This window comes from Grus americana, chromosome 17 (genome assembly GCF_028858705.1).
Source record: "Grus americana isolate bGruAme1 chromosome 17, bGruAme1.mat, whole genome shotgun sequence".
Classification (NCBI taxonomy): domain Eukaryota; kingdom Metazoa; phylum Chordata; class Aves; order Gruiformes; family Gruidae; genus Grus; species Grus americana.
The window spans coordinates 13,760,943-13,776,529 of NC_072868.1; the positions used below are offsets into that span (position 1 = coordinate 13,760,943).

Here is a 15,587-nt window from a genome sequence, read left to right on the forward strand (position 1 = left end):
TCCGCGGCCCCGACGGGAGTGGGCTCGCCGGCCGCCCCCCGGCCCCGCGGAACGGGTGGGCCCTGCGGTTCCGCTCCCCCCCGGGCCCCACCTCTCCCTCGGGCCTCCCCGTGCCCGGGCAGGGGGCCGGTGCGCAGCCCCGCCGCCCTCCGCCTTGCCCTCCCTCCGGCGGGGAGGGGACGGCTGCCGGACCCCGGCCCGCTGCCCCGGCGCCGCGCTGCCCGCGGCCCCCTTACCCAGCAGGAGGAGCCGGTGCGTGGCCCTATAGACCTGCTTGTCCTTCTGCAGCTGCTTCTCGATCTTCTTGTTGGCCTCCCGCTGCGCCTTCTCCTCGTTGCGCTGATCCTCCGTCTTGCTGTTCCCTAAACAGCCCATCTTGGGGAGGGGGAGGCAAGGGACGCGGGGCGAGGGGACGGGAGGCGGCCGGGGCTGCCGGGGGGAGGGAGGCACTCTCCCGGGCTCCCTCCTTCTTCTTCTTCTTCTTCTTCTTCTTCTTCCTCCTCCTCCTCCCCCCTTACTCGCTGCTGTGGCGGCCGCTGCCCAGAGCCAGAGACATGGAGAGAGCCGAGCCCGGAGCCAGCCAAGGGGGGGCCGATGGCGATGACTTTGCTGCTGCTCCGCCGGGCCTCCTCCCCGGCAGCTGCAGCTGCTTCTCCTCCCCCGCCCCCCCGCTCAGCCCCGCGCCGATCCCCTCAGCGCACCTTTCCCGGGGGGGTGGCAGCAGGGCCCGATGCGGAGCGATCCGCGGGGATCTCCGCGCCCCCGGCCGGGCCGCCGGCTCCTCTAGAGGGAACAGAAATGTCCCCCCCCGCGCCGCACGCACAGGAACAAATCCAGCTTCAGTGCCACCCCCCCCAAAAAAAAAATAATCCTCTTTAGATCCAAAGGCACGGGCTCCAGGCGCGGAAACCTCCCCAAATCCTCGGCGGGGAGGATCGGGAAACGTCTCTTCCTCGCCTCTCCCCCCGCGCCGACGGGCTGAAGCGCCGAGGGGGTCACGCCAGCCCCGGCTCTCGGCGGAGGTCGGGTCCCCTTCCCTCGCCGGGCGCCGCAGCTCCTCGCCCTCCGGCCGCCGCGGGTCCTTCCTCCCTCACCGGGGCGGGGGGGTCCAATCCAAGCCCCCCCCCTTTTTTTTTCTTTTTTTTTTTCTTTCTTTTTTTTTTTCTCTCCTTGCTGCCTTGCTGCTGCTTTTTCACATTAGGTTTCCAGGCGGCTGAATCCTCTCTGCTTCTCCGGGGAGCGGGGGGAGGAAAAAAAAAAAAAAAGCCAAAAAAAAAAAAAAGCCCGTTTGCTCTCTCCCCCGGTGCAAAACCTGTCCCTCACGGGAGGATTTTTCCCCGTCTTATTTTTCCTGCTCTCTCTCCCGCATGTCTCTTCCCCCCCCCCCTTTTTTTTTTTTTTTTCCTTCCCCCTATTGAGCTGCACCGAGGCGGCAGAGCGGCGGGGTGGGGCAAGCAGGCCCACACTGAACCCTGGGAGCGGGGCCGCTCACATGACACCCGCGTCAGCCCGCGCCGCCGCCGGCGCCCTCTTCGAACCGGCCCCGCCGCTCCCGCCGCCGCCGCCGCCGCCGCTGCTGCTGCTGCTCGCCCCGCGGTGGCGCAGGGGCCCCGCACCGCACCGGCGGGTTGCTGCCGCGCAGGGAGCCCGGGGATCGCTGGGGAATCTCCTGCACGGTGCTGGAATTAACGGCACCCCCAATCCCCTCGGACGGTCAGGCGCGGGGGTAACGCAATCGCCCTGATGGCGAGTGGTCTTTCAGAAGGGCTTTTCGGGATGAAAGCAGCCGAGAAAAAGATTTGCAGGAGTTGGGAGTTAAATTCATAGAATTCTGAATAAGTTTTAAGGGAGTCGTGCCCCACGGCACTTTATACTACACTTGAAAATAATTATTGCAGAAGTAGCTGTACCAAATACATATGTATGTATTTATATATTTTCTCAGTTGATGAACTTTGGCCTACAGAACGATCCTTGCAGGCGCTGATGTGCATGAATTAATTTTTACCAATGCGGGTATTTCTGGGGAAATGCGTTTCCCGAGCGCTGGGCAGCTCCCTCGCACACAACGCGGTTCCCTCCGCAAGGCTGCGGCCAGGGACCCGGGTGGGACGGAGGGAAACAAGCTACCGAGTCATGCGGGGTGCACCAGGGGAGTACAACTTGATGCATGCGATTACTTCTACGTACGGTTTCCATTTTGTTTTCTACAATATTTTTTGAAACCTCATTACATAAATGACATGGTAGTTTTCATGCACGAGCATATCCTCTGGAAAACAAAGACTGGTGCTTTGCTCTTTGTAAAACCTGGTTCCCTAAAATACACAAGTAGTTTTTCTTCCTGAGATTAGTGAAATGTATAGTAATACATAAATTATTTATCCTCATTTGCAAAATTCCATTATCTATAGTGCTATTCCCATGAACACACCTTCTTATGTCATCCAGTTACTATGTTTAGAACCACCTACAGTAAAATAATTATGTGAATAGAGCAAACAACTAGAAGGTCACAGTTTGTGTCATCAGATACATCTCTTTAGTTGCTCTTGCTGAAAGAGGGCTGGACTGCAGGAGGAACAGGGAACACCACCACCACATCTCAGTCTTTGAGGATTTATTGGCACTTTGTCTATTTTTCAATGTCACTACTTTGGGGTACACAGAGCCTAAGAGCTCTGGAGTCAGCGGAGAGACTCCTACTAACTTCTCCAGGTCTTGTTTTAGGCCAAGGCAGTTTTAAAAGGTCTGAGAGAGACTTGGCTCAGCAATGCCCAGATTCATCTGATGCAAAGATTATAGTAATTCCTTGTATCTTTTATAGGTCTTTTATATATTTGTATTGTTTCCACGTAATATACATTATTCAAATAGATTTAACTCTGGCATTTACAAGGTATACAGGAATCAATAAAGCAGAATTCAGACTGGAAATTATAAAACCTCATAGCATTTTTATGGTCGCAGGTACGAAGGGAATGCAGACATGCCAGTATCTGCCACCTCACACAGCAGGGAAAATCTGCCCTAGCCTCCAGGCTTTGCTTCCCTCCAGGTCCCCAGCTGGCGGGGAAGGGAGCCTGTCTCTGGCTCCAAACAGTTCACAAAGGAATACACAAACAAGGTAAAAATTATTGCTGGAGATCACAAAAGGCTAAAATTTTGGTGAAGGGTGAGCGGCATTAGCGTAGGGACAAGGGAGCAGTAAATATGCCAAAGCATCCGCTGACAAGGGAGTCATTGCTGTGTAAATGCCGTTGTCCAGCAGTGCGCACCCATCCCTGTCCCAAACACAAACTGAGACGGGCTCAAGGAGGTTAAACTCTTAACAGCCATCAGCCGCTGCGCTGAGCACAGGAATTGCTGCCCTCCTGGTAGCTGTCTAAACCCTGGTATATACAGCCTGTGCCATCTAAATCCTGGTATATACACCCTGTGCCGTCTAAACCCTGGTATATACACCCTGTGCCATCTAAATCCTGGTATATACACCCTGTGCCGTCTAAACCCTGGTATACACCCTGTGCCATCTAAACCCTGGTATATAGACCCTGTGCCGTCTAAACCCTGGTATATACACCCTGTGCCATCTAAACCCTGGTATATACACCCTGTGCCGTCTAAATCCTGGTATATACACCCTGTGCTGTCTAAACCCTGGTATATACACCCTGTGCCATCTAAATCCTGGTATATACACCCTGTGCTGTCTAAACCCTGGTATATACACCCTGTGCCATCTAAACCCTGGTATATAGACCCTGTGCCGTCTAAATCCTGGTATATACACCCTGTGCTGTCTAAACCCTGGTATATAGACCCTGTGCCATCTAAACCCTGGTATATACACCCTGTGCTGTCTAAACCCTGGTATATACACCCTGTGCCATCTAAACCCTGGTATATAGACCCTGTGCCGTCTAAACCCTGGTATATACACCCTGTGCCATCTAAATCCTGGTATATACACCCTGTGCTGTCTAAATCCTGGTATATACACCCTGTGCCGCCGTCTCTTCAGGCTGAACAAAGCACGAGGTAGTTGGAAAACGCTCCGCTAATTCACAGAACTCCCAGTTACTCATGACAGAATTGAGAATTAGCTCCTTGTATTACAAGTGTTATTAAAGTGTGGAAGTGCTAAAAGCTATAGAAAACAAGAAGAAAACTCCCCAGTTGTTAAACCTATCAGCAATTACAGACTTTTTTTGTCTTTCTGAAATACAACACAAGACATGAGGCACCAACCCTACTTCACAAACCCACCACATTTGCCATGATTTTTTTTTCTAGTGCTGTCCTGATTAGGAGAGCATCATTTGAAGAGCAAGCATACCAACACATCAGCTGTTCTCATTCTTTTTTATTTGTTTAAACAACGTAAAGCTACTGATGTGTCTTTAGAGTAAACGTTGTTTCTTATTGGAACCAGTTGCATTAGCTTCCATCTTGTAAAAATCTGTGAACTTCGGTTTCACAAGACTACTGCCATCAGAAGGGAAAGCACAGGCAAAATCTGACCCCTACCTCACCATAAAATTAAAGCTCACTTCTGAAGAACCTGCAGTCTTAGGAACAAATAAATGCAAAGATAAAATAACTATATGTATGGCCATAGTGCCTCTGTGATAAAAATCTATTTGAGGATTGGTTGAAAATATTCAGAAGAGACTGCTAAAAGCACCCTGCTGCATGGTAGGCATAAATATTTTCCAAAAATGCAAGGTAACCTGAGCATGGAAGTTCACATGTAAGAGACATTAGAGGACTTAAATCTATTGATTCAATCCTGCAACACTTAAATTAATGGGAGGTAAGAGTTTACATACAGAAGATGGTGAGCATTGCACACTTACAGATAAAATTCAAATTAAATTATATTCCTTCCATGTCTGAATATAACAGCCAACAGCCTCAGATTCTGTTGCAATTGTTTTTCAGTCTAAAGTAAATGAAAGACTCTGAGACACCAACAGGCATCTTAACTTAAGGATTTCACAAAAGAAGGGGGGGGGGTAAGCAGTATGAAACAATATTCTGCTCTTTCACTTCTCGAACCAGAAAAGATCTCACAAGGAGAGGCAGCAGGATAATTCAAAGTGAGTAACGTTTTAGTGGAATATTTGTGGGGGGTGTGTATTGTAAAGTTTCATGTATCTATAACCCATTTCATTCCACTTGATAACTTAATGGGGTTTTTTCATTGGCCTAACTTCTATTACATTCTAACGAAAATCACTAGATCTCTTAATTTTCTTAATTTTTTTTGGAAAGAGGAATTTCATTGCAATTCTTTCCTCCGTTCTCCCTCCACAGCTTTTGCCCCAAAAACTCCTGTTTGGTGCCTGAGACTGGGGGAAGATTTGTAACAATGGCCTGATCCTGTAAATAAACATGTACTCTACTCAGCTGAGTAGTCCTATTGAAGTGCATAATTTATAAGGACTTTACTCTTCCCAGCTAGGACAACTATATTAGCTTGATTTACAAATGGTTAGAAAGATTTAGATATAAAGCAGAAGTAGGCTATCAATAACAGCACTTACTAGTGAGAGAGAACTTGTTGCAAAGTACATGTCCCTTACGGTCCCCCCCGCCCCCATACACATAAACTTCTGTCCTTTTAAGATTTACATATAATACCTATCAGTATAATCACTCAGAAGGACCTCAAGAAAAATACGATCTTTTTCCTATTTTAACAGATTTACTTTATATTTGACAGACCATTGCATATATTTGAATGCATTTTCCTTGTGGTAATCTCCCTTATTGTGCATGAGGATAGTCGCACTTGTATAGGTAAGAGACAAGGAAATACTGTTGAAAAATTCACAAACATTGGTTGGAAAATGTAGATGCAAGAGTTGTTCTTGGAGTTACTATTTTCTTAACAGAGTAGATGTTGAGCCTGTTGAAAAAATGCTTCTGAGACACATGCTTCATGTTGTTCCATTCTTTTCTCTTTCTAACTGAACAGATAACACTTTCTGCTTACAATTCTGATGTTGCATCAGTTTTCCTCTCAATCGATCAGAGTTAGGCTCTGACTTGGCTTGAGTTACTCTCTGTTTTTACAGGCGACTGTGAGCTCCAGATCAGGATGTCCACCTTACACCACAGACGCCTTCCAAACCCTCCAGGTGACAAACACCCTTATTTCCTATTGCAAACAATCCACCTTTGTTAGGAAGCTGAAGGTACTGAGCACTTTGGATGCCCTAGCCTACAGAAAAAAGAAAAGGTTTGTTAGTTTTCAGATGGGACAGTTGTACAGTTCCTTACGGGCTCACGCTGTCCGCAGTGAACATGACCTCATAAACTTTTGGCCGTGAACTGTGGGGGTGGAGTTGTGACCAAACCAATGTGCTCATTTGGAAGGGAAGATACAGACGACATCATGCTTGAGCATCCCTTAGCAACCGGATCGAAATGGCACTGCAGCTTTTGAGGAGGTTGTCAGCCTTCCTTGCCGCTGGAATTGCCTGTATTTCGGCTCCTACCACGGCTGAGGAGACACAGCAGAGAAGACAAAATTTGTAGCTCAAAAAGTAAAAGGAACGGTGGTGATCTAATCGTACAATTTCCTTTGTTACTGTTTATAGGAAATAGCCTATTTTCAGCAAGTCTTTTTCATGGGAGGATACAGAGCTCAATTAACCTGGGGAACACATGAAACAAACGGTTCTTACAGCAGCACCTTTATCTCTGATTTACTTTAGACTCTTTCCACTTGAAAATCTAGGCTGTAAACTTTGTAACATTCCTCTCTATGGTATCAGGATGAACCAAAAGAGATCCAGGTTTGCGCGTGTGGAAAAAAATCCAATAAAACAAACCAGAAAAATACTCTCTGATTAAAGCTGTCAAGGAGTGGATCAGTGTACAACAAACGATGCATCACTTCCCTACAAACCTGAAAATGCAGTTACAGCCATGCATCTCAGTTCTCTCCTCTCCCTAGTCCTCACATCGGTGAGACTGTCCCGCTCCTAAGAGTTGGGACAGAGCTGCTAATTGAGTCCAGGGGAAGTCTCAAGGGGAAGACAGTTCAATCTTTTTTCACTGAAAATCTGCAACCCTGTAATTCCCCCTCAGATGAACGTATGCTATTGTAGGATAATGTCTATACCTTGCTTTGTTTGGGTTTTTTTGTTTAAAAAATCTATGCATTCGTCTCCATGCTGTGACTCATTTGAAATTGGTTATCTTTGCCCATCTTTGTAAGAAATGGCGATTTTAGAGGTGCTTTTTTTTTTTCTTGCTAAGGTTTTCAAGGGATTTAAAGTACTGGGGAAGAATAAACAGTGAGTGAATTTCTATTGGAAAGGTGCAGAAGTAGTTCCCCATGTGCATAGCACCTTATAGGATTAAAATCTTATGCAGAAATACAAAGTAGCTGTGAATTTTTGTTAAGGAGCCTACATTACCCAACGCTTGGTTTTGCTGTCCTACAAATTCACAGTGCTGTGCCTGAGCAGCTCCGAGTTCCCTCTTTTAAAAGCAGGGATTACCTCTGGCGCAGATTAACTCTTTCAGCTAAAGGACATTTTTTTAACAGCACACACAGTATATTTTTGTGTATTGACACTTCTCTGGTTTGAAGTCAGTTAAAATTTTTAGCTGTAGAAATACAGAACTGTGGGTCTGCATTCTGGGCCACGGAAGTGACTGGGAGTTGAGTATCAGACCTATCAATCTCAATGTATTTAATCCCCTGTAAACTTAGTCTTTTAGTTAGTTATATATGAGGATTAATTAAGGTTCTGATTTAGACTTAGATCAGTGGTTCTTCCATCTGCTTTGAGCACTAAAAAGGCTCCCGTGGCCTCTTGCAGTGACTCAGGTCTGCTGCTCACGCTTTCCTTAGACGGAGGCATCTGCCACGAGCTATCGTCCTGCAAAATCCTTTGGACTCTTGGAAGAACAAAACTTGGTGATAAAAAGGGAGACGGTTTCAAAGTCTCCAAGTTACCCTTTGACCTGCTGAACAAGGAACCCTTGAGTAATCTCAAGCGCGTTTAAAGGAGAAACAAATAAATTAAAGCCAAACAATAATCTAAAAAGCAAAACCAAAGCAAACAGATTGTTGTTTCCTTTGCAGCAGCCAGAATAAAAATTACTTTGAAAAACATTTAAAGGTAAACAAGGTGGGAAATGAAGCCGTTATCAATCAAACCCAGGGAGGGCAAAGCAGAGTCATCAAGTAAAAGGACAAGTTTGTCAGTCATAGGTCATATTCACTGTCCGAATGCAGTGAAATGAGCATTGTCAGGAAGAAATTAATGCACCGCTAATGTATTCAATAAAGAACAAACACAAAACACTTAAGTACAGATACTCCAAAACAAACAGAATGAAAAGGAGATACTTCCCTCTCTGGCAAAGAAGAAGAATTTTTCCATACAGAAATTCTAAACTTGAGAGGGATTTTTGTTTTGTTTTTAAATAAAAACAAGCCCAAAATCTACTAATAGAATTAACCAAGACCTTCCTTTAAACCAAAGGAAAAAAACCCCTTGCCTCCCTCCTTTCACTTCGAGGCTTTTCCTCAGAAACATTAGAAGAGACTTTAAGGAACTCATGGGATTATGGAAATAAAACACTGACTAAGAGCTTTTCACCTAGTAGCTTTTCTTATTTTCTTGCAGGGTTTTTTCCCTGATATTCCTTCTCACTACTCATGCTTTCTGCTCTGCACTTTATTAAAAAACCCCTCTTATGTAACAGCAGTAGCAGCACATCCTAGCTCTCCGCATAACACATATGGAATGCCGATTAAAAAAAAAAAAAAAAATTGGAGCAAATCTTTTCTCAGATTTAGTTTCAATATTTGTCTGCATTCACTCCAGACCTATCCCCAACTGCAAACTTTTTTTTATGAGGAATTATTCTGCTTTAACCCTTGTTACGTTTGGGTCACAAAACCCACAGAGGCAGCGGTAGCAGAGACTGTTTTCCAAATACCAGGTTATAGTTAGCTCCTGCAAAGAAGCACAAAACTCCCGAGCCTTTCTCCTGCCGGGGGGGTCCGCAGGGTGGAAGAGGTTCCCGGCTTCACCTCCCCGGCACACACGGCAGCCAAGCAGCCCGGCACCGAACACGGTTCCCACCGGAGCTCAGGCTCAGCCTGACCCAGCCTGCTCTCCAGCAGCAGCACGGTGAGCTGTCCCTCCGTGCTAATGGTATAGATTACTGACACTGCATTCTCATTTTATGGTGCATAACAGGAAGGGGAATAAGAGGATTGTTAAAATAGTTCTTGCTAAGTTGTCACACAGGTTTTAATGTGCTGTAAACATTCCTCTCCTTCTTTTACTTTTTTTTAAATGGAACGATGTTCAGGCTTTCACGCTCAAACTAACTTTACCTTTTAGTGCTAGCAAACCACAATACTCTCTACACCAAGAGCCATTATTAGAGACAATCTGCAAGGAAAACAGAACTGTGATTTTGCTCCTCTGTCTCTGCACTGCTAAAGGCCTGGAAGTGTTCCCTTTCAGAAAGGGTATTTTCTCCCATCTTTTTCTTTAGATGGGAAAACGTTGAGCCTAGATCCTAAAATTACATACAGACACAATTATAGAATAGGGGTCTTTTGTACCCTATTTTTCCTGGAAGAATCCAGCTGTCTGGCAAACTAACAGCATCATTACTTCTTAAGTGCCTTGATGTTAAATTAGCGTGCCCCACACACCCTAGGGCAGTTGCAGAATTTAGAGCCTTTGCCAGTGTTCCAAAGAAGACTTTCTGGTGGGGTTTGGTTTTGTGCCTTAGATTTTAGAAATGTATATAAAACAATCAATTATCTTCAAGTCTTTAGGTGTGCAAGGAAAGGTTTCCATTGTTGCTGTATCTCAGACAAAACCAGGATAGACATCCATTGCCAGGGCTGCGGGAACCAGGCAGGAGTCGGGGTCTGGACCCAGCGCCAGCCCAGGCTGGGTCAGAACCTGTGGTCCAACACTGGGATTTTACCTCGGCCACATTAAAACCAGCAGAGGTAAAGGATTGTCCCCTCCGATGGACCCAGCCCATGGGGGTGCTCAGGCCTGTTTGAACGCTCACAAAATGTCACAAGGGAGAAGAGACGAGCGAGGGGATCGAACAGGGGAACAGGATCCAGGAGACCTGATCTACTGCAGATGGTTCGATCCAGCACGGCCACCGATCCGTGCGTGACCTTGGACGAGCCACTTCCCCTTTCTGTGCCTCTTTTTTCCAACTATCTTTTATCTGCCTCTCTCATATAGGTTGTAAGCTGTTTACTTCTGACATGTCTGCACAGTATCGAGAACCAAGGGGCCCTGATCTCACTGGTGACCTTTAAGCCCTTCTGCTACACCTTTCATCATAAAATAATTATTCAAAAAGGAAGCAGGGTTTTTTTTTTTAATAGTCTGTCTTCCTTTTCTTAACACCTCTTTAACTCAGACATTCTCAGCAATATTAGATGAAAAAATGGGCTCTGCTCAAAATCTTAACACTGTTTTTCTTAGATGAAAACGCTGAGAAAGCTGCTACTATTCTGTCGAGTCCCTCTCCCACAGGCCCTCCAGCAAAGCCAGGGAAAGCTAGAACCAGCATGCTTGCTACATTGAAAGTACCAGACAAAGATACTTTTTATTTTGAAAATAGAAAAAAATAAATGCCTGCACACTTCTCAATCTTTCTTTGTACACCACAAAGCACCAAACAGGGCAGAAACCGGGTGCTGTGCTCTTTTGCAGGTCACCTCCAGGTTTGCTTTATGCTCTCTGGTGTTAGAATAACGAATTTGTTTTTCCACTGCTCTGTGCATGCTCTCTTGTCTAAGAGTGACCTATTCGCTTCTGAAGCAATCAGCTTTTTACAGCTTCGTCTACGCTATGTAAACAGAGAGCAAGCGGCGTGGCCGAGCCCCCGGTCCTCAGAGGCGAGGAGCACACTCCACCCCTGGGAGCTGAACCAGCCCTGGAGGCTGCTGCTCCCCGCAAGCCCTGCATGAACGAAGACTGCAACGCCGCAGGGGGACAGCCCCCCTCCCCTCCGCTCAGTGGGATCGTAGCTATGTCAGCGGAAGGGATTTGATGGAACCACCTTGCCCTCGGCATGGCCAAGGATCCAGGGATGCTGCAAGGGGCAAGGGATCCAGCGGCTTTTACCCCGCTGCCACCACCACCGCCGCCTCCTTCAAGCTGCAGCTCCTCTGCCAGCCCGTGAACAAGCAGAGCGACCGCTAACGTGCCCTGCCCTCAGCCAGCAGCCCTGGGGTGACGGCACGGGGACGCCTGTCCCCCCACCTGCCCTGTGCCGTGGGGCATTTGGAAGATGCCGAGTCCCCCCTGGCACCGGCAGCCCCAGGCCGGAGGCTGGGCCCTCCTGCACGGCTGCATTTCACACCCGAGGTATAAAATACACAGCCGGACATTTATTCTGAAAAATTCTTTCTATGAATTGGTGTTACTGAGGGATATATATACTAACTCCATACGTGTGAGAGTTAAGGAAGATTTGTCCGAGGAACTACTTCCAGAGGAAGTGCTGGGCAGCCACATTATTTGTTTTGTTTAAAATGATTTCAGGCTCGATAATGTCTCTTTATCAAAACTACACATGTGCTGAGCATGCACAGTGCTGTGTGTTGTGAGGCAGACAGGAAGGGGTGGATTTAATTTATTTCTTTATTATGAATATCGTGGTGCTGTAAGGAGAATCCTGGCCGACAGTGTGAAATAAAGCCAAACTTTGAGAGGATATTTTGGGGCCTGAAGTTCCTGTGCTGCCTTTTTGACTTCAGTCTTAAATTCTATATTCCTAATCCTCTGTTCTGTCTGGACCATCTCATGAATGGACGTGTATTATTACAGAGCTGAGCAAGTACGTCATAACGGTTGCCATTAATATTCATTTGAAAGAAAAATGGAGTTTAAGCTTCCTGGTTTTGCTTTCCTTGAGTGAGGAAACTAGTGAGGGAGTTTATAAATTCAAAGTTCTGGCAGGCAAAAGGGACTAAGGCAATTGTGACACACCAAAAGTAGTTCCCCATGCAACCCCATTTTATTTTGTGACCATCACCTTGGCTATAAGGTTTGTTTACATTTATTTGGTATCATACTCTCCATGGTGGGTCAAAGCATTCGTGTTGCTGGAGAGACTCCATACCGAGCTGAACGACGATGGCCACAAGGCAGAAACAGAGCCACCGTGATCTACCAGCACAGACTGTCTCCCAACTTTCAGCCTAGAAATAAGAAGAATTAAGTCTTCTCCACCCTAAAAGCTGGCTTGGGTAGAAGAAAGGGGGCTAGACAGAATGGACTTCAGACTCACTATGAAAAGGAGTGCATCAGCCCACACTGGCCAAGCTAATCAGAGGGAAGGCATGAAGAGTTGATGGGCATAGGGATAGTGACCCGATCTAAGACACACGAGCTACTAGATCAAACTGTGCAATAAAGACTTGCAAGAATGCTATCTTTTGGTGATCTGTATATGCCTAGTATTGTTTAAGAGTAAAGTTTAAAAGGCTAAGAAATTCCTTGCCTAAGGATTATATTATGAAATTAAGAATGTCAAGTGCTGTCATTGGCTAAGAAAATGGACTGCAGGATCTCACTGCCCCAAAGAGTGTCCTACAGGAGGTCTCTTTATAGAAGCATCAACGTGAAACCTGTGAGCAGGAGCAAACGACTCTGGTGAGAGGTGCTAGAAGCATACAGATTCACTGGCTGGATCCAAACACTCCAAACTGGTCTGCATGCAGAGAAGAAGATGGGGCAGTACATGACAGTAATAATCTACCATGACTTGAGACCTCCTGCCCTAGTTACAATTATGTAATTGTTACCGTCTCTTAATATCTGAGTAAGAAACCTTTTTAGTACATCAAGTTCTCATGTCTAGACAGATATACATCGTGAATGAATCACTACTGACTAGCTTTGAAGACCCGAGCTGAAGAGCACTCCATGGTACAAGCCACTATCTGGACACATCAACCCTTATGGAACAATTTTCTGGAGACAGTTCTTTTGGTACATTACCCTAGGGTATACTGGCTGTAAGCAGCTCTGGTTTTCCAGTAGTATCCTTAAAGGACTATGAAACAAAGCAATATAGGCTTAGCAAAGAGAGACCTAAGTCTTAAAAAACTCCTGCTCCCCCCAAAAACCAATAAAAAAGGTAACAAAAAGACATAAGCAAGGAACAAATACATGCAAAAACCCAAACAGGCTTGAATTCACCTCTTTGGCCTCATTATGCCATTTCTAGTGAAAATGAGTCTGCCTCTGCTCTCTCTAGAAAGTTTTGCTTCTTTGTGAGAGAGCGTCTCTTCCCTAAATAATTCACACCCCTCTTCTGCCCCTTTGCTTTGGTTTCAAAGGTTCGTTCTGTTCCTTTCCCCAACTGCTAATCAGCTTATCTGCAAAATGGTCACCGTCTTAGGAAATTCTGTTCCTCAGTTGTTAGGAATGATTCCCAGCTTTCTCATTTGTCCTCTTGGAGGTGCTCCTCTCCTTGGCAAGGACATAGGGCATCTCCACCACGGGCCTATGTTTTAATTCAGCACAGACATTACAGCACAGGGCGAAGGATTCGGTGAAGGTTAAGGTGTTCTCAAAAACTGTATTCTCAAAACCACAGTTTGACTCACATATGCCCCCAAACAATCATACATTAGCAATTATAATGATCTTTAATTAAAAAAAGAAATATGTTGCTGTTCTTACAGATAAGGATCTATAGAAATACTTGTATAGGTGCCATGAAAGCCTATTTTTTCAAACTACATTTCAGTGAGGGAGTATTTAACTACCCTACCTGCATTTCTTGAATCCTACTCTAAAATGAACCTCTTTGAAGTTTTCTTATTAAAAAAGCTTTAAAAATTAAGCAGTTTGAATTATTTTTCTATGAACCTTATAATCTTCTTAAGTAGTAAAAAGTTAACTTCAGCTCAAGTCATTCCACTTGGAAAAAGGCGATGAAACAAGCAGTAGATTCATGCATCTCACCCTACATTTTCTCTAACTGCAACATCTAACCCCTGATTGTTATAATTTTTCATGGTAAAGCTTTCTGAGTGTTTATAGCCAACAGATTTTGGCTTTTATACTGGAAAGTCTGTTATATAAATGTCACTCTCATTTATATCCTCAGTTATAACAAAGTCATTAATGCAGCCGATTCCTAAGAAACCTTATATTTTAGCAACTTGTCCTAGCTCTGGTACTGCATAACGTGAACATGTCTAACGCAGAGTGTAAGAAAATTATACCTTGGAGATGCTACATTTTTTAAACCAGGGTAGAAGTTAAATTCACCCACTATTCTCAATATGAACATCAATTGTCAGAGTGTTACATTTTATTTCCGGAGTCACGATCGCCTAACTACATTTTGTAGCTGCACACAAATTATTTCGTAGAGCATAATTATCAAATGTTTGGTACGGATGGACTGAAGAAATGACACTGGGTTGCGGCTTGGATCCTAAGGTCCCATAAGACGAGAATTTGGGTTTAGATGCCTCAGCACTGAAATTGCTCTTCAGAAATTCCATCACTGTTGAAACCAGAACCCAAAACAACTCCCCTCCTGGTTTTTAATCCTGCTCAAACCCAAATATTGGAAGCAGGTTAAGATCTATGAACTAACAGATCTGGCCTCTTGCCACGTGCTGTATTAAGATGCCATATTTAGCTCCTCATTCCCAAATACTCAGGCATTTAACCTGTTCCCTCCAGCCCTTTCATCCACTTCCAGTGTGTTACTAACCATATATAACTGTACTTTCACCCTTCTATTTCTTTCTTCCATTTCTTTTAGCTGTCTTACATACAATTAGTGCTGCTGTCCCATGGCACTGGGAAAAGTGACTGTTAACTTGTGCTCCCTCTACTGTCTGATGGCTTTGCAGCAACGTAGCAGTATATCGTGAGGAAACTACAATTTCCTCTTGGCAGAAAGGTCTATTACTTACTACAGTGTGAAAAGTTACTCTGTTACACTTACGAAAATGCATATGTAGAATATTAAGGTCCTAAACATACAGATCTTCAACTAGCATATCACTTATCCAGAACTCCAGGAATTATGGACATTTTGTCTTGCTCTCCTGGGACTGCCCCGTATGAAATGAGGGAACCTCATGCAGCAGCTACGGCAGCTAGGATAAAATACTTTAGAACAGCCAAGCAGCCATGACTCCCGTCAAAATCTATGTAAGCCACAAATACTTAGGTTACTCCCTCCGTTAAAGGGTCAGGCCTCTTCAGTTTTGATTAGTAGACCAGACAAGTCCTCGGTAAGAGAACAGGAGGCTGAGTCCCAAGTTCTGACCCAGGGATTTGTGCCATGCTTAGTTAGTTAGACCCACGGCTTTTGCCTGACATCGCCCCTCAATCCTTATTTGTCGTGGAAAAAGCATCTTCGTGTTTTACACTGGCAGTAAGCAGCCCTCGAGTGGGGAGAGGAGGAGGAACAGGAAAAGACCTGGTGACCCTTCTGTGATTCCTTTTCATGAACATGGATGTTTCCTCCTGCTTTTTGCAAGACAGGTGAAAGTGATGAAGACAACTTTAAATTACAATTAGAAGCTC

At 45.3% G+C, this 15,587-nt stretch overlaps 1 protein-coding gene across 2 annotated transcripts in view; it reads right to left on the reverse strand.

Annotated features, from left to right (window-relative positions):
• GNAS (GNAS complex locus) overlaps nt 1–15,587 on the reverse strand; it is a 158,251-nt gene that overhangs the window by 97,514 nt on the left and 45,150 nt on the right. Inside the window, exon 1 of one of the 2 annotated variants that reach the window (XM_054845057.1) lies at nt 237–1,408. The exons of the other annotated variant lie outside the window; for it this stretch is intronic. Within the exon in view, the coding sequence (XP_054701032.1) occupies nt 237–375 (139 nt within the window). The 5' untranslated portion in view covers nt 376–1,408. Of the gene's footprint in view, nt 1–236; nt 1,409–15,587 lie in introns of those variants that run through there. 2 annotated transcript variants of the gene reach the window in all.